The sequence below is a fragment of the Pagrus pagrus genome, assembly GCF_965226575.1.
Source record: "Pagrus pagrus genome assembly, chromosome: 20".
NCBI classification, from domain to species: domain Eukaryota; kingdom Metazoa; phylum Chordata; class Actinopteri; order Spariformes; family Sparidae; genus Pagrus; species Pagrus pagrus.
In genome coordinates this window covers 14,517,658-14,537,606 of record NC_140207.1, presented here as the reverse complement: position 1 = coordinate 14,537,606, position 19,949 = coordinate 14,517,658, and the positions used below count along the sequence as shown (strand labels likewise).

General features: G+C 42.9%; 1 protein-coding gene across 5 annotated transcripts in view; it reads right to left on the bottom strand.

The window, feature by feature from the left end:
* myripb (myosin VIIA and Rab interacting protein b) overlaps window positions 1-19,949 on the bottom strand; it is a 153,925-nt gene that overhangs the window by 52,794 nt on the left and 81,182 nt on the right. For all 5 annotated transcript variants that reach the window (XM_084341228.1, XM_084341227.1, XM_084341226.1 and 2 more), the window contains exon 3: window positions 15,036-15,257. In XM_084341228.1, the coding sequence (XP_084197354.1) occupies window positions 15,036-15,257 (222 nt within the window). The remainder of the gene's footprint in view (window positions 1-15,035; window positions 15,258-19,949) is intronic.

The following is a 19,949-nucleotide window of genomic DNA, read 5'->3' as shown; positions in this document are numbered from 1 at the left end:
GGCTGCTGTTAAATGAATCTTGAAGGAGGAGACGTGTACTCTCTGTACAGCCCACAGCGGCGTACAGTAGAGGATGTAAATATAGACAGTGGTGAGATGAAATAAAGAAACTGTACTTGACTTAGAAATCAAACTGCGGGCCAGCTGCTCTCCTCCAACCCGATACACTGCAAAACCACGGCAAGATGAAGGCGAAAAGCTGTGCGTGTGTTGTGGCATGTGGAGGTGGTGAGGAAAAGGATTAGTGTGCATGACGGGCTTACCAAAATACGTGTTTAGCCTACAATCAGCCTCATTTCTTCCTTCCCTTTCTTGTTTGTCCCCTCGTGACTTAGTCTGTTTTGGTGTTTGTTTCACTCTGTCTTTGTAGTCTGATGCCTGCGTCTGTTCATGTTTGAATATGCTTTCTGGAGCTGTTAGATTGTCCTACATGTTGTGTTACACCAGTGCATGTCCGGGAGAGGTTGCGTGTGAGTGTGTAGCAGTGTGCTCGTATGCAGCGTGTTTATCCGCCTGCTGGTATCCGAGGCAGTGACACCAGGTGGAAGCCATTACGCCGGCGCGGGTCCGCTGCAGGTAGGCAGGCAATCAGATATTGGAGGCAGGTTCAGAGGATGTCAAACACACTCACTCAACCAAGGCTGGGGAAAGTGTTTACCGAAACAAATTTCACCAAAATGTGCCCGCTTCAGATAGTGTCGAGGTAAACACAAACATAGCGCGGAGACATGCGTCCCGCGGCTGTTTGGTGGCGTAAAAGACGATCTTGGCTGAGGAGATACAGAACGAGAGAGCGACAGACAGTGAGAGTGAAAGAGTGAGAGTGAGAGAGGATCTATACAGAGACTTCATTCAAAATTCATGAATGTACAACTCGGCAGACACTATAGAAGCTGCAGAGCTTCCACAGCTCACAGGTATTTATCTTGTCATACACATTAGTGTCCGGTATAATAACCATCATTAATAAATGGTACACATATATTTAATTAAACGTTAATAGTAAATATCTGTTTCTCGGTTAACAAATGATGAAATGTTTTATAAACCATTTATTAAAGGGGCACTGTCTAGTTCTGGAGAAGTACTTTGAAATATTTATTTTTTCCATATCTGAATAAACAAGCTGCTCTCAGAGTCAAAATAAGTTCCCCAGAACACTGTTTGAAGCTAGAAAGGTGGCAGGGTCCGCCACATATAAACAAAGTAAAACAGTATGAAACTGTGTTGTCCTTTAAGGTCAGTTTGTTTATTCAGTTTACCCTAACCCTGTCCAATGGATGATGAAATGTGTTGCTTTACCTTGAAATATGGCTCCATGTTCCTTCTGAATGTCACTGTCCATCATCTTTTCAGTCGCTGGTCAATCAGGAAGTAGTGAAACTATAATGATTTGTCAGATTCCCCACGTTTATAGGACTCATCCGTGTTTTCCACCTCGATCATGACGTCGGAGGAATATGGCCGCCGCTTGAATATGGTCTATAGCTTAATGAATAGTTTCTAAAGCATTTCATTGTTTGTTAACCGTGAAATAACTATTAACTAAAGTTACATGAACTATAAACCTACGAAGGATTGATTTCCTTCTGAAAAACTGACCACAGGACCAGATAGACTTCCAGTGGTGTATTTGTGTGTGTACGTGTCTGTTTGTGTTTCTGTGCTTCTTTTGAGCTCTCACGCGCACAATGCCTCATTTTGTGTGAATGTGTGTGTGTGTGTGTCAACTCGATATGTGTGCATGTGTGCATGCTTGCCGCTTTGATATGTCTCCCATTGGCAGCCCTGATATGAACGTTTGCTTTGATCCCGTTTGAATCAGACAGCATCACCCCAGATCCTCTGCTGCTGCTCTGAACAAATAGCCCAAAAGACAGAGACACAGGGAGAAAGAGGGAGGGAGGGAGAGATTCCTATTGTGTTCCAGTTCTTTTGGATGCTCCAGGCCACTACCTGCTGCAAAGATTTCCTGTGGTATTACAGCTGCCAACAGCTTTATAACACTGAACTGTCCATATTTGTTATCAGGTAAGATATTCTCTTGGTGGTGCACGCAATCTTTCTAAAGTACTTTAAAGGATAAGTTTACCCAAACTCGAAAATCATTATCTGCTCACCCCCATGCCAATGGAAAGTTTAGCAATTTGGAAAACACAGCATTGCAGCATTCCCCTAAACAAACTGAAGATGATGGGGGACCCAAACAAACAAAAAAAAAACAGGTGAAACGAAATGCAGTGACAGAAAATGTGATTTTCAGTCGGCATTTTCATTTTTGGCTGAACTTAAAACATAAATCCTTAACTTTCTGCATGTTATCGTCGCCTGCAGCAAAAACAGGTTGACAGGAAAGACGGCGGAGGTGTTGCGTTTATTTGTTATGGTAACACTAATACAGTGCTTATGCTTGTTTTGAATTCAAGAATTAGCAACAATGTGTGAAGTATGTCTCCTCCTGCATTGCTCTGACTTTACATAAAATGACATTACACGCCATGACAGTGTCCAATTAAAACGAATACTTTCCGTCGGCATTTTAACTGAAAAAAAATCCCCTTGTAAGCTAAATTGCTCCAACAAACGCCAGAAAGCACAACTTTTTGTAAAACATAGCAGGTCTAAGGCACAAAAAATACGTATATTCTCTCATACCTGACCACAGGGGCGAACAGATGAGCATACAGGGAGCCGGCCAGCACCAACCTGCGAGTCCCAGAAGCCCAGGAGGTACAGACTTAATAACATCAGCTGATTTTAAACAAATGAGATCAAACAGCACTCCTCGCTCAGGTGGGAAATCACGACTAAACAAGGTGAGCGGAGTGCAGTCAGCTCTGCAGCGAAGCACCGGCTAAGCCTCATTTAAAGTGCTGAAAAATGGGAGAGGAGGTGCGATGAGACAGAGGCCTGGAGCGATGCACAACCACCGATATGCAGCAAAGAGAGAGAGAGAGCGAGCAATAAGGGTGTGTACATACACATCATCTGAAGTCCCTCCAGAACTCCGGCAGTACAGGGGAAGTGGGATACTGACATTAGCATATTTCAGCTAATTGTTATTCATTTACACTGCCTCTATTTCCCAGAACATTAAGCCCACAAAGACGACGTGAGTGAAATGTGTGTATAATATTTCTCAGCACGCACGTGCGTATGCTTCAAAGACATCTGCTGAAAAGAAGCCAGCCTCGAGTGTTTGGGTGTGCCAGGAACAATCAAAATTTAGTGGTTAGTTATTAATTACTCGACTGATTAAACTGTAAACGATATTAAAAAAACATTGTTAAGCAAGTTTTGAAACACCTGTGGTCAAATAATACCTTCGTTTTTTATTATTCTGCCTTCAAATATGAACGAAATGATGCACATTTTTAACTGACGCACCAGATGGTTTGTTACAGGGGGATGTTCCCAGAAGTCCTCCTTAGGAACTGTTTGGAAAAGGGCAGGCGTTTTTCAAAAAAATTCTTGGCAGAGGATTGGACGAACCATCTGTCTCCACCATGTATCAAGGGTTAACTTCAAACAATCAGTAGTTCAAAATAAAAGAGCACTACCAGCGCAGCAAGTTGCTGAAATCTTCTTTCAGTGAAGAAATGCTCCACTTCTCTTGCCGTCGTCGCACCTAAACCACACCCACAGCTGCCAGTTACTCCTCACAGGCTGCTGATTTGCACACAAGTGTACAACTTGAAGCCTGGAAGCCTTTTGAATTTGTGTGGTTATTTCCATGTTTTCAGTCTTTTTTATGAATTTGCCTCCGACCTTCTTAACATCCACCTACATTCCTAAAGACATGCAGCCAAAAATTGATTTTAATTTGCATCCTAAAGATCTATAATTATTGTGGTTACACACTCCAGCCTCCGGAAACACCGACCTTGTCCACATGAATGAATCTGAGCGCCAGGACTGCCTGAGGCCGCATCCCCATCGTCACTCTCGTGAGTTATGAGCAATGTCCAATAAAATATGCTCCAAATACACTTTTGATCCCGGGCTTCAGTCCTCTGAGCAGATGTAGTACAGTTTTGAGAAATAATCCTGTGTCATGAGGCACATTTAGATTAGCCTCATCTGACAAACTCTGAATTTAACATGAACACATTGTATTGTAAGTGTGTTTCATCACTCGGTCTGGTTGGTAGTGTAAGCTGTCACCGGGAGCCAGTGTAGGTACCAGACCGGGAGGGTCCGGCTCTCTGAGCCTTCAGACCGCCTCTTAAATAATTCTTTATGATTTTAATGATGTCATGTTGGTTTGGGAACAAACCCGCCCTGACAATCAACCTATTCAGTCATTACATGAGGATGCGTTGATATAGAGCTAAATCATGGTTGTTTCTTCTGATAATAACTAAAATCCATGATTAACATTAGTATACATTTCATTCATTTTCTATCCAATTTGACTTCAACATGAAATGGTGAAGCGCATGATTGTAACAGTGTGAATAAACTGCTATTGATTAAAAGTTCAACTAACTTGAATTCACAAGTTCGGCGAGCTTTAATCAGTTAGAAAAAATGAATAAATCATGAGACAACTTTAAATGAACTAACCACATTCAGTTCAATTAACTCATACTTTAAGGCATCCAATCACAATCCAATCAGCCATCGGTGTTAAACAGTGTAAATATATGCAAGCAGTGGCGAAGGGATCAATGCCTTTCCTTCATAAACCTCACTGTGGATTACTCTAAGCAGTCATTCTGTCCAATAAATACTCAACACTTGTCATTGTAATGCCTTGTTTTCTTGTTGGATCGTCGTCATTATTATAACTGTATAAACAGAAATAAAAAAAAAAATACTTCTACTCTCTTCCTTATATTTTTCCTTTCTTTTTCGGGGGCTCTTGGTCTGACAGGCGAGGAATGTGCAATGAGTATGAAAATCCTGCGGTGCCAATATCTCATTTCTTTTATGCTACAGAGGGTTCACTGTGGCAGGAGATCAGACAGTGTGATCTGCCTGAGGGAGGGATGAAGGCGCAAGAGAGTCAGAAAATAAGTGAGGGGTGAAGTTAAAGGAGGGGGAGAAAGATTACTATTCATCCAGCATCTTAAAGAGGTTTCTATCATTCCGGGCCAAATTTATAGGCTTATAGAGAAAATGGAGAAGGAAGCAATGGTGATCTTAAAGTTTACTGAAAGACATCAAACTTAATTCTTAATCAGAAAGCAGAGCTTTATCTGCCAGTCACGCAGCTCACATCCTCTCCTGCCAGCCCACCAGGATATGAGACACGACTGGCAGCGCTGTGGGGCGCCTCCCACGCTGGAGATGTTTTTGATAGATCACATCTGCAGCAACCAGCCTCTGTAGTCCAAAGCCAATAGAGTGGGGAGGGGAGGATCAGGGGGAGTAGAGATTCAATACTGACATTAAAATATGTATTTGAGTAAATCAGTGTGCAGTGGTTTCAGAGATGCAGGGCCTCTTTGTAAATGTTTGTAGATTAAAAATCATAACCTTAGATGCCTGATTGAAACATAACTGACTTAAGTTCTTTACCAGGAGCAACACATCAGCGCTGGATCAAACATAAATCCCTTAGAGGACAATATATTTGGTTTACCGCATTGAAGGCAAACTGAAATTTTTGAATTCTTCTCACTTTTTAAGGAAATTTGAGCTATAATGATTCTGCAGCACCTGCTTTCTATTCTATCTGAAGATATTTGAGGAAACTTGGTCAAAGATTCAGGCCTTCAGTTGGGCGAGTCCCCCTGCAGCAGCTGACTGACATGTGAGGGCTGCCGTGCCGTTAGCTTCAGCAGTGCACCAACTCACAGATTCACATTCAAGCCCGAGGATATTTTTTTGTAGCGTGACAGAATTTAATCCATAGGTCCGATGACATTTGGAAAGTCTAGAAGATCTGTGCGATAAAATCATTTTATCATCACTAAAGTTAGCCGACGGCTGAAGTCTTTAGTGCACATGTTCTTTGGTCCACACATTGCGGAAGGTAAGCTGCAGATCCAGGTCATTTTTAATCAGGAAGTCAAAGTTTTCTGGCTTCATGCGCTCCGCCTCGAATGCTGTCTCCAGTACTCATTATACATCCATGTGATAGTCTAGCTTTAGTCATGTGTGCTAACTGAGTGCGTCATAGTTCTGTATAACCTCACAAATGTTTGACATCCTTCCTTTTACAAAATTCAACACAGATACGGGAGGCACTTGGAAAGTAGCCAAGAAGCTAGTTAACCTACCTTGCTCCAGTTCAGCTTGGTGCTGTGTTCATCCCACGTTATAGGATATAGGATAGGATAATATGTTACTGATTCAACTCACGACATGATGTAGGGCTGCAACTAATGTTTATTTCACTGTCAATTAACGATCTGACGATTAATTTCCCGATTAATGGATAAGTTGTTCGGTCTATAAAATGTTGGAAATGGTGAAAAAGGTAATCCGTGTTTCTCAACGCCCAAGATGACGTCCTTAAAGGTCATGTTCAACCCAAAGATATTCAGTCTACTGTCATTTAAGAAACCAGGAAATAAATAACTTTTTTCATAAAAATATCAAACTAATTATTTGATCATCAAAATAGTTTGCGATTAACTTTAATTAATCGTTGCAGCTCCAACAGGAAGCAAAGTCAAAGCCATAGAGCAATGACTAACAACATCAACTGCCAGTTAACATATTGTAATGAACTATTTTTAGTGTCACCCAATTAACTTTATTGTTTTGTTGCTAATTACAACTGCGAGCAAATCAGCACAGTCAAAACAAACACAAAGGATTTATATAAACATAGTGGAAATGAATTTTAATTACAGTTCGACTTAAGGATAATTAAATTAAATTAAGTAGAGTTCCTAGTTAGTTCTAGTTTGTTCCTGTACATTTCTCGACGCAATGCAACATTTGATTTTGACTCTTATAGGCCGCCTTACTCAGTGTTCACCAAGTGCTTTTAGGTGTTGCCTGCATCTTGCTCCACTCTGTGGCAAACAGCTTCTGCCTCCAATCCCACTAACCCACAATAAAAACAACGAGGGCTTTAGCTCCTGTTCTGATCCACTGGCCAACTTGCTGCGTAAACCGATTTAGGAATCATGAGATTTCCAATCACCTGCACCGTGAGCCACAAATGACCCCGTTCACACGGACCGCTCGGGCATGGCAGCCCCGCTTCCTTGCAGGTACACAACAACTCAAACTGGGCTCACAGCTGGACCTGGAGAAGTGCTCGGATCAGAGGTGTGACTGAGTCAGTCTCACCCACCTACACGGAGGAGGCTGGGGAGCTGGAGGCCGAACCAGCGAAGTCAGAGACATTAATGACTCAGAGCAATATATTCAAAATAACACACAACAGTATTCACACGACTGACAGAAACACACTGACAAGAGAGAATGTTCAAGGTTCTGTGTGTGTGTGTGTGTGCGCACATGTTCACCTGTATGGCGCTGATTTATCACCTATAGAAACTCAACCCTGTACAGAGAAAAATGCATTCCTATTTTTTCAGTTTGCACAGAAAATACAGACACACACACAGAAAGGCAGCTGCTGCACACACACACACACACACACACACACACACACACACACACTGAGATTGCTTCAAGGCTGAAAAACTCAGCAGTAATTAGTTTTAAAAAAGGAAACTCTTGCACAAACTGCATTAGCAAAATTCAAGCACGATTTCTGATTTAGGCTACGTTTCAATTAATGAGACCGAAGTGCTTAAATAGATCTGAGTCTGGACCACCAGGAGATGTTTGAACCCTCACCAGCGTGATTATGTGTGTGTGTGTGTGTGTGTGTGTGTGTGTGTGTGTGTGTATGTGCCTGCTGTGTATGAAGTGCAAATCACCATCGAGAGTTACGATCGACCGGTGGCCCCTGTGTCAGCTGGGTTGGACACGAGACAAGGCCGCGACGGAGGGAGAGAAGAGGGGAAGATGGCAGGAGAGAGGCTGATTAGTGGCTCTCCTTCCTGTGCCTGCAGCTCACAGAGATGAGGGGCTTGCAAGTTGTTTCAGCTGCAGCCAAAGGCTTTCAATAGATGAAACACTTCCTGGCTATGTTGGGAATGTTCAGACTCGATTCAGTCTATTTTGCGTGCTGATTGGAGTGAAATAGCTCTTTATGAATTCCAAGCACGTTTACATGTATGTAGCTGAGCCTCCGGCGTGAAATATGGCTACACACATCAACTTTGCTGCATATCAGTAATGCAACAGGGTGACGAATGAGATGAGAGACTTCAATTCTTCATCTACTGAGGCTTACAGATTGCTGTTTTTGCTCTTTATTGGCAAAACACACAACAGTAAGTCCTGCAATCCATTGTTCATCCAGCTGCTGAGAAACCGAGCAGGAAGACACAAACAGCGACAGACATGTAAAAGCCTTATTAAGGCTGAGGCGTCTGTGGTGCATACACAATTCGTCTGCAGCCCGGTGCTATAGGGCAGACCCTCCCTGTCTGAGACTTGTCTTGCTCACCCGCACTGATAAAAATACCCCCGCAAGGAGGACAGAAAAAGATCAGACTGCGACTCTCATCCTCTACTAGCCGCAGGTGCTTGTCTGGTAGCAGCAAGAGAGAGTTCACAGAGTTGCAAACACACATCGAGTCCTATTGTTGTGGGATCATTTTGAGATGTCAAGATAAATATTAATGTACATGAAATTTGCATGAGATAAGATGGGTGAAGGATCACAGAAGCGCTGCATTCCAACAAAAAAGCCACTTGGTTCATTTCCTGCCTCTCGATACTGTGCATTAACATGCAAATGTGGTAGAAACTCCACAAAAACAACACATAACTCAACCTGTTAAAGTATGCCGAAAAGCATTCTGGCCTTGTCAGTCTGTTTAAGAAAATCCATTTAAGAGTTATGGGACTTTTTCCATAAAAGCTCAAAGGATTTCATTATTAAACTTTGCGACCAACAACAAAAGTGCAGCACGCAGCCACACGCAGATTCATTTAAGCAATAAAACACCCACAAAATTAATCAGTTAAATGAAGACGAGGGTGAAAAAGGGGAAGAAATAGCTTCAATATGTCAAATGTCAGTGATTAAATTGATGGAAAGCGCCTTAAAGTAATTCTGCAAAAGATAAATATTCCATAGCTGCAGATTCACACTTTGTTAAATTAAAGATGACGCTTTGTTTTTTTTCTTTTTTGATCATATTAAAGGGCAGGATTAACATGATCAGAATGAAGCTTATCAGCACCTGGATTATCACTGACTCCCTGATTAACAGCTTGTCTGGTGACATATGAGTCCATCTGATAAGATAAAAACCATCCATTAACTTCTCCTTAAAGTAAGACTTCCTGTATTCACAGTCTCTGAGCAAACCTCCTCCAAGGCTCAACAGTCCCCTTTAAATGGCCTCTATGAAACAATCTAAAGGTGCTTTATGAAGCAATTTAAAGGGCTTTATGAAACAATTTAAAGGTGCTCTATGAAGCAATTTAAAGGCGCTCTTTGAAACAATTCAAAGGCGCTCTTTGAAACAATTCAAAGGCGCTCTATGAAGCAATTTAAAGGCGCTCTTTGAAACAATTCAAAGGCGCTCTATGAAGCAATTTAAAGGCGCTCTATGAAACAATTCAAAGGCGCTCTATGAAGCAATTTAAAGGCGCTCTATGAAACAATTTAAAGGTGCTCTATGAAGCAATTTAAAGGCGCTCTATGAAACAATTCAAAGGCGCTCTTTGAAACAATTCAAAGGCGCTCTTTGAAACAATTCAAAGGCGCTCTATGAAGCAATTTGAGGCGCTCTATGAAACAATTTAAAGGCGCTCTATGAAACAATTTAAAGGTGCTCTATGAAACAATTTAAAGGTGCTCTATGAAACAATTCAAAGGCGCTCTATGAAACAATGTAAAGGCGTTAACTTATTAATCACATTTTATTGGACCTATGTGAGCACGAAGGCCTCTTGATTGACTACACAAGCTTGTGGAAGATTTGTGTACATTGTGTGATGCTGCTGGACTGTGGATTTCTCTTTGAAGGACTCGGGTCAGATTTTTCCGTAACTGTCCAAAGGATGTGACATTATGCTCATTCAGGGGTGCTTCGTCTCAGTGCCTGAGAGAGAGCAACAGTAGCTAATGTTAGTTTAGAAAGTCTGCTCATATAAACAAACTACCGGCTTCCAGCACAACACAGAAGTTCCACAGAGCCTCTTTTGATTGATCATGCCTTGTCCATATCAAACTGGATAGCCCTGTATCATTCTAAATTTTAAACCACCCATAGCTGCCAAATCATGATTTAAGCTGACCAGATCTGATCTAGGTTGCATGTCAAGTTGTACTCACACATATGTAGATACCAGCTACTAGATGCAGCTGATTCTTTTCATTAAGATCCATGATATTCCCTGAGAAATTAACAAATATGTCGTATATCATACGTGATGATGTCTGGTGATCACCGTTCCGCATTCATGTGGTGATGTAGAGAGGAGGGAGGGGACTGCTAACTGCAAAATGGACAGGAAGTTACCTAAAACGGCAACAAAGCTTACAGCAGCTTTACAGAAAGTGAGAAAAAAGTTCCTGGAGCCGTCACTTTATCTGGATCCGCACCACAAGTTAATGGGGTCTATTCTGGGCCGAGACCCTTCCTCCATCCAAATTTCGTGGAAATCTGTTCATTATTTTTTTGGGAATCCTGGTGACAAACCAACAAACAAACACGAGAGAAAACATAACCTCCTTACTGGAGCTAATGAACTATTACAGTAACTAAGCTTCTACTACAACAACCAGAGAGCGTGTGTACGTGCTTGTTAGCTCGTGTCCAGAGGCCCTGAAGCCAATCAGCTTCTGCTTGGCCTTTAAAAGACGGCAGCCCCATTACAAAGAACAAAAATAATTAAATGTGAACCCTGTGTGTGTGTGTGTGCGTAGCTGTCTGTCAGCTACGTGGTTACAGCACCATGACAGCGCTGGAGCTCGCTCAGACTCAGACTGTTAATGTCAGACTATAACTGCAGCAGTGAATATAGAGGTGTGTGTGGCTCGTGTAAACACAGACTGTTTGCAATGCAAACACTTACCCACAGTACAATGATGTGCCTCCGTGCATGTGTAATTAAGTGAACTTGATTTAAACATCGCAAAAGGAAAAAAAAAAAGAAGATGAATTCAATTGAATTAAAATGCCCAGTGTGTGCTCATGTGTGCACTTGGGTGTACAATGTGCATGTGCACGTCGTGTGTAAGCCTTTCATGTTTGTTTGTGCATATGTATATAGTATATAGGTCTGCAGCAGATGCCATAATCTCCTGCAGTCATGCTTTAGGATGGGATTATGAAAGCCATGAAGTAAGTACGGGTTGTCACTTTAGTGTATTGCTATTTTTGTGCACACTCTCACACACACACACACACACACACACACACACACACACACACACACACACGCACACACACACGCACACACACACACACACACACACGCACACGACCATAAAGAGCGGCCCATTTCTGCAGATTAAACACAGAGAGGTGCAGTAGCTCAAATGTAAATGTGGTTAATGGAGACTTCATCGGGTAGAGAGAGAGAGGGAGGACGTGGCAGAGTGAGAATATAAAGGAGAACGAGACCAAAACATTAAAAGGAAGAGAAAAGGAAGGAGATGTGAGAGTCAAAACAAAAGAAGAATTTAATGGCGTTGCTCCTCTCGGATAATTGGGACGAGCACTTTCCTCCTCTGTCATTCGCTCTCCTCCTCCTGCCCTCCCCATCTTCCTTTCTCTCTTGACCTTCATCTCCTGCTCCTTTATCATCCCCCCTCCTGCTTTCTGTGTGCAGCCAAAACAAGAAAAAATGACTTCTCAGGTTCCACTAAAAATGTTTTGACTCCTCTCATCGGAACCACTCGTGTGTGGCAGGTATGTGTGAGAGTTTGTGTGTGTGTGTGTGTGTGTGTGTGTGTGTGTGTGCCACTTGTGTGCCGTGGGCTGAGGATGCTGTTAATTCCACCAGACTGCAACTGGTCATGCCTGTCCCACTCGCTGCGTTTGGTGTGTGAGCATGAGCGTGCAGGTGTGATGACAAAGCTGCTGATTCACTTTCACTTTTCTTTTTTTCATACACCATCTGTCATCATCACATCTCCTCGTATCAATCGACAGCCGAAATAAACCCAATCGATGACTGTGTCCATCTCGTGTGCTCACATGTCATGTTTGCTCGCAGCCATGTGTCCGCCCCAGATTCATTCATTACGTTCTTATGTGCAAACATGTGCGAGTGGGTGACTTTAGCCTCCGAGTGTGTCCATGTGTGCGATGATTACAAATCTGCTTTCCCTAGATGGATTGCGCTCGTGAGCAGCGTGGCCGCGCCGCTGTGAATGTTGATGGACAGCCGGCGCATGTGAGTGAGACCATTTGGCGGTCTGTTCCCTTCTGCGGATTGATTATGCGCTTAGATTCAGCGAAATTCCCTCCACCACCCAAAAAAAGCCAAAAAACATTCTGGAGGAGAAGATACTGATAAGCTGATTTATTAGTACATTTTACAACGTGAACAACAAGGTGCACTATGTAGTTTCCATCTTCATACTGTTTTACTTTGTTTATATTTGGCAGACCCTGCCACCTTTCTTGCTTCAGAGCAGTCTTCTGGGGACCTTATTTCCCTCTGATGACTGCTTGTTTATCCAGTTAAGGAAATATTCATCAAATATTTGTACATTTGTTATCAATAACGTAAATATTACCTTTCTGAGTTTCTGAATTGTTTTTCCAAAAGTAAGTAGTGCACCTTTAAAATTAAAGGTGCACTATGTTGTTTTTGGGAAGAAATTTTAATCAGAAGAGAAATGTATTGATTATTATTTTTTATGTCTAAACACACTAAATAAACAAACTGGCCTTAAAGTACAACATAGTTTCATACTGTTTTACTTTGTTTATATGTGGCGGACCCTGCCACCTCGCTAGCTTCAAACAGTGTTCTGGGACCTTATTTTCCTCTGAGAACAGCTTGTTTATTCAGTTATGGAAAACTTTAATGTTTCTTAGTTTGTATTATCACCTTTCCAATAAATATTACCTTCCTGAGTTTCTGTACACTTTTACAAACAAACAACAAGGGGGGACAAAAAGACAAATTACTTAATTAGCATTGTAACTCCTCTACTTTCAGAAAGCATCCCTTATTTCCAACAGTAACACTCTATTTAGCATGAAATCAATACCCTTTTTGTTTGCAATCATCCACTCCAACAGTAGACATAATAGCCATTTCCAAAATGATGTTTAGGGCTCCTCCAGCCTCGAGCTCAACACTCGTGCGAGCTGTAAATCACTGTTCCAAATGACACGACTCCACCCAGAGAGAGTAATTCATGCTAAAACCAGATTTAAGCCCTTTTAATGCGCTAATGAAAAGTGCTGTATTTATACGTAGCTGGTAGACGGCGATGTTTTGACATCGGGCCCATCTGTGACTCAGTCTCAACCCCTAATGAGAACATTACTGAGCCCTGGGCAGAGGCGCACACAGAGAGGAGAGAGGAACGGAGGAAGAGATGATCGATGCAAACCTTGCCACCTCTTTTGACTGCCATCAACCCTCCTCCTCCTCTTCCTCTTCGCTGTCTCTCCTGCTCCCTCCTCCTCCCCCGTGTCTCATACACCAGGACTCGGGGCGAGCGGGTCTAACTCAATACGGCGTGCAGCAAAAATCAATGAAAGGGACAGAGCTGGGGGATTGTGGGGAAGAAATAAGGCCAAGCGGAGTGGCAACACATTTTCGGACAGCTCTGCAATCTTGTCCACCTCCACCTTAACGCACACAAACAGGCGGAAAATGCATCACTGACACACCTGCTATTGCACAGGTACTACAAATTTACTAACGCACACCCAAAGACCTGTCGGGTATCATATTGTGCTTTTAAGGAAGGCATCAGCATCAAAATTAGAATCACATGTGGGAAAAAAAACATGAAAATCTGATTGAAATGCCACATATGGCTCCTAAAGAAGAAATGTATACCCGTCACACATCTTCGCTTATCTAATTCCCTCGAGCTCACAGCTGCTTTTGCTGTGAATCTATCACAGAGACACTCACGCACTCAGCGTTATAGTATTTTCCAACACCCCACCCTTCGCCGCCCAGACAGATAGAGCTTAATATTCATCCAATGGTGAGTCGGGGCACGAGAGCAACTCCCAAGGCTTTCGCCAGACATGTATCCGTACACAGTTCTGTAACTCGCATGGAAATTTTGAATACAAATGCCTCTCCTGATTGTCAGGGTTGTTTTCTCTTGTTCCCTAAATCATACATGCAGGTTCCCTTCTTCTTTTCTCTAAGATCCTGGAGTTTGAGTTTGTAAGCAGGGACTCAGGAAAACAAAGATTTCCCACAAGAAATTTGAGTCGTGTGGTCGAAATCTTTGAAGCAACGGGGCACATGCATGATTTTTCACCTTCCCCATCCTGCTGATGTCTTTTTCCACGCTGTACGTTTAGCCTTTTCACCCAAACACACGCGTTACTGAGGATACATTCACATTTCCCTCAATTTCCTCCCCCTCTTCTTCCCCCCCATTTCATTAACGTTCACCCTAATAGCCCCATCTTCTCTCTCCTTTCCCGTGCAACCACAAGAAATGCTGAAAAGACGAGGAAACAAAAAGCTGAAAACAGTAGAAATTGATATGAGAGTTGGATCCTCACAACGTAAATCAAACAAAATCCTAAAAAACACCAATCCGTGCAGCGCTGACTCTGTCAAAGTCCTGCGTTCCCTCTCATTCATTCACTTTTCCCCCTCACATCTGTCTCCTTCAGTGCCCAAAATCCCCTTAACTCTTCCTCTCTTTTTCCCTCCATTCATTCTTCTCCATCCTAATCCCCCCCCCCTGTACTTCCCTGTCCTCCAATCTCACAGCTCCTCTCGTCCCCATTCATTCCTCCGTCGTTACTCTAATCTTCCCCCCGTCTCCGCCATCCGCCGCTGCCGCCGGTGTGTATGTGAACGTGTGTGAAAACACTGACCTGCCCTTCTGGCATGCGGAGCACAGCCAGGCTTTGTCCCTCTTGTTGTAGGTGCAGCAGGTCTTGCAGACGTTGTACTGGCAGTCCAGGCACAGGCGCTTGGGGTTGAGCAGGAAGGTGAAGGGCGCGCAGCAGCGGATGCAGCAGTGCTCGTTGAAGCGGTGCTGCTTGGAGAGGATGGAGCATCTGCTGCCTTCCTCCGCCAGCTCCTGCTTCATCTCGCTGAAACCGAGAGAGAGAGGGGAGAGAGAGGGGAGAGAGAGAGAGAGAGAGAGAGAGAGAGAGAGAGAGAGAGAGAGAGCAGGAGGGGGAGGGGGAGGTGAGCGTCTGATCGAGAGGTAGGAATGGATGGAGGATGGCAATGCGGAATAAATGGAGATGCTGTGGCAAATCAAATATTAAAAGTGAGGGGGGTGTTAGAACAAGAGGGCTGGAGGGCAGAAGGGGTCACGGGTTTGGTGGAAAAACTACCCCACTCCTTGTTTCCCTCCATCCCTCCCCCTTCTCTCTCTCTTACACTGATTCCGCGGAATTAACGTGATGGCTGGCATTTCAATTTGGGAGGACCTGTCATGCCTTGTTTGCCCACATCAGTCAAAACACAGCTGAGGAGAGCACGGCACGCACGTCCCCTCCATCCTCAAATGAGAGAAGCATTGCAATCTCTGTTAACTAAGGCACGAGGTGGACGAGGACGACGACAACAAATTGCCATAAATTGGCGCCAAGTTGAAAGTCCAGCGTGAGAGAAAAGCAGCATCAGTGAAGAGCCTCCGCTGTCGTACCGTACTGGAGAGCTGCTCGGGCTCCGGTCCAAACATTACAGTTTGAAAGCACAACAGTGACGGAGCGGTTCAGAGCAGCAAGGTCTGTCTAATCTTAACGCCTGGGAGAATTGTTCAGACTAATAAACTATTAGGATTATAGACTGAAATACCTGACCAGAGCTGGTTTAAAAAATCACATAAAATCCACAGCCACAGCTGGACGTTGGACGATTCCAACAGCTGCATAAGACTTTTTCGAAAATTTCTCCATATTTTGTTTATTGCAGCACATTTAGAGGTGCACTGTGTAGTTCTGGGGAAGAACATTTTCAATCTGAAGAGAAAGACCTTTTATTTTTTTATGAATAAACAAACTAAATATAAAACTCTCTTTGTTTCATGACTGAATAAACAGAATGAACAAACTGATCTTAAAGGACAACACAATTTCATACTGTTTTACTTTATATGTTTATATGTGGCGGACCCTGCCACCTTTCTAGCTTCAAACAGTGTTCTTGGGACCTTATTTTCCTCTGAGAACAGCTTGTTTATTCACCTATCGGAAAGTTTTTACCTCTGTGTTTGATTATCTTCAACAAAATGACATAGTGCCTCTTTAATATATCAAGTTTTGGATTTCAGTGACTGATAATATAAGTTGTTAATCTGTGTTTTAACCAGCAAAGCAGCTTTGCCTGTACTATAAATTATGCACATGGGTTTTCCCTCTGTAGGATTTGTGCTGAGTGAGCAATGCACCATGAGCAGAGGCTACAATAAATTATGTAATGTTTTGCATTTATATCATAAACCTTTTATCATCACTACAGTACATATTGCACTCGTGTCAATGATATTTAAAGTAATACGCAACAACCAGGAGGGGAGGTTAAGTAACACATTTAGCCGTGTTTACACCATCACCCATTAGTTGTTATTAGGCGTGAATGGAGGCAGAGGTGCAGAGATCGAGCTGTTGCTGCCGGGAAGGTGTAAAAAGTGCGTTAAGATCCAGTGAGTGAATTATTTAAGATGCTCTCCTACACGCTATGCACAGCCAGGTTACAGTACACATCGCTCTCACTGATCTAACAGAGCAGATGCCATGTATGCTAACAGATACATGCAAAACACTGACACAAAAAATCTCCTCTGTGGCAAGAAAACAGGCAAGTGGGATTAACACAACACAGAGAGCAGGAGATGCTCACACTGTAAAAGCTGTAAATTGAGAATGCCTGGCTATTTTTGCATGAGACATTCCTGAAACTATTAAAGGGCAACGCCACTATTGTTATACATTAAAGTGTGTCTACAGGTCTTGGGGAGTGCCACTGCATGTGAAAGAGTAGTATAAAGACGTGTGGCTCCAGAGGAAGCTGCATGTAATCTGATAAATTGCCTCCAGTGATGTCACTCAGTGTCTAAGGTGCAACGTGTGGAATAAAAGAAGGGGAGAGCCCAGTTTTGCGATATTGACAATAATCAGAATATTTAAAATGAAATATTGATATTGTGCTAATAATACGCTTAGGATAAAATCGTGTTAATAATCCACCGCCTCAAAAAAATCATTTCTGTTTCTTTCCATTCTTGCATCGCTATAATGGACAGATTGAAGCCAGTTTTCTCCCCTCTGCATCTCTTAAGAACACAGCGCAAGGTTAACCCCAGACAAAAGAAGCCCTTCAACGTCATTTTCAAACCTCACAGAAGCTCTGAACATCAACATGCACAGACACACCCCCACACGCACAGAGGATGCGTGTAGACACCCCAACTAAACCGAACCACCGTGTCACACTTGGAAAATTAAATGTTTATCAGAATCGAGTGCTGAATGCAGCAGAATGTGAATTTCCTGTGTGTAGTATGTGGACTGTATGTTGTCTGCGGAGCCAGCGGGGGCATTGCAATCTCCTGCTTCCCTAAGTTATTAACGCTGCTCCTCAAGCAGATCGTCTGCCGCCGCACTGATTGCTTTTCATATGCATCATTAGACGCAGCATATTAACAAGACGAACAAACCATTTCATATATGGTGTCATGTGAGAATGAGTTGAGAGTGAGGGGTGGTTGGGGGGCTGCGCTTGGCATGTGGATGCTGACATGCGCACAGTTGTTTATCGGGATGATCAAAAGGAGGTTTTATATTCTGCCTGCACAAGGTCACAGCTGCTGGGAGATGTTGGCCCCCAATCAAATTAAAGCAATTTAAACAAACCTCCGAGCAACATGAAAGAGGCTCTTCGTGTCTGAGCTGAAGCATCTGGTTCAACAAACATATATACACACCCATACGCAACAGAGCCGAAATAACAGGGCAAATATCTGCGGCACACATTCATATCGCAATAACGCGAAGGAGACGTTGCCTGGGAATCATTTCCTTCAGTTCTGATTAAGATCAGGTTCCATTTTGCTTCTCTGTGCCTGTGGTTTAATGAACAGCCCAGTTAGGACGGCTAGCTCCGGCCGTTTAATTAAATGAGTGGGCGAAATGTACACATATATCCAAGGACAAGGGCGGGTGGAGGGCGGGGGGTCGTCATGCTTGGCGTCCCTTCACATTACCTCACATCTCTGTTAATGAGACATGAGAACCTGTGCTCATCTAGCAGCCATGACTGTAGAGACACGGGGGTCATCCAGGTGCCACTGAGGTACAATTAGCTCATGAGGAACAACAGGAGTCACTCTTTATTAGCAGAGTGCCCTTCTGAGTGGCAGATATATGTAATGTCAACAAGCACTTAGAGCTAAACTGCTAAATTTTACATTCAGACAGACGGACTCAGACGGATACAGATAATGACGTTGAAGCACTCAAAGGCGTCTTTTAATTACGACTGCAAAAACGCTATTAAACGCTTAGTTAAGCTACGCCATGGATCTTGCCATGAGGTTGTTTTCTCAGCAGCTGCTGGTGTAGATTGAACTTTAAACCTGCAGCTTTTAAGTCAATATGGAGTCAGAAACAAGTGTGAATTTGCAATAGCTGCGATCAGGGTGCAGGGATCCACGAGTTCATGACTTGACTTGGAAGATTTTAGCCTCTTAGATAAAAAGTTGTGGTCGCTATTGGCTGGATAGTTTTTTTATTGTCCAATGAACAGATGAAAAGGTGAATCCTGTACAGTTCAATGACACCACCAAGAGAAGTGTACGACAAAAAGTTCTTGAGTTATGAAAAGTTACGTGGCAGAATCATCTACAATTCAATGACGACTGTACGAACTCCATCTCTTGATGAAGACCATGTAATATAATCAAAAGCTCCACAAAACAGCTACTGAATGGACTTTGTGCGTTCCCAAATGGCATAATTGTTGGTGCGGCAGTTGCAAAGACAACTGGATCATTTCCGTTTTCCTCAGAGTCACAAAATAACGACAACACTGGACAAAACACGTGTTCATTCAAACATTTAGTCTTTAATAGAAACGGGTCGTTAACGTTAACCTTCCTTTTCCCAGGTTATCACGAGCCTGGTGCGGACAAAGAACGTTATAGCAAGGTTCATAGGGAACTAATGTTTCATTATTCCTTATCCATTATATTGTGCAATTAACATTCACTCGATCATGATACACTAAAGCAGAAAACTTGTTAGCAGTTTAACATTTATGTTAATTTCTCCGGGAATAATGCATAATGCATGCATTTAGGTGGATGGTACCCATGAGTGAGTATAAAATGCGCTCTACTGATTGCGATTCTAGTCGTGTATGTGGCACGTTTACATATTTATACCTTCATATACAGAAGAAGTTGTTTGTTTAAGTAGCAAAAAAAAGCAACTTGAATGCCTGAAATCACTCCCTACTCACATACACGTTTCCCGCCTGTCTGTGTTTACAATAAATTCCCTATAGTGGCGTCCAAAGTTCCCACAATTGACAGAACAAATTAGTGTCCATGGCATGACAACTTCTTTCTAAATGATGTGTGAACTACAGCAGCGCAAGTCTAAAGTCCATTTACTGCTCACTGACAGTAACTGACAGTGTCTCTTATGTAGGAACTAGTGAACGAGTGAACGAGGGAGTGATTATGGACACGGACAGTTTAGTTCTGAAAAGGAAAGCAGAGAAAACTCTCACACACACACACACACACCCGAAGACACACATGTTGCTAACGG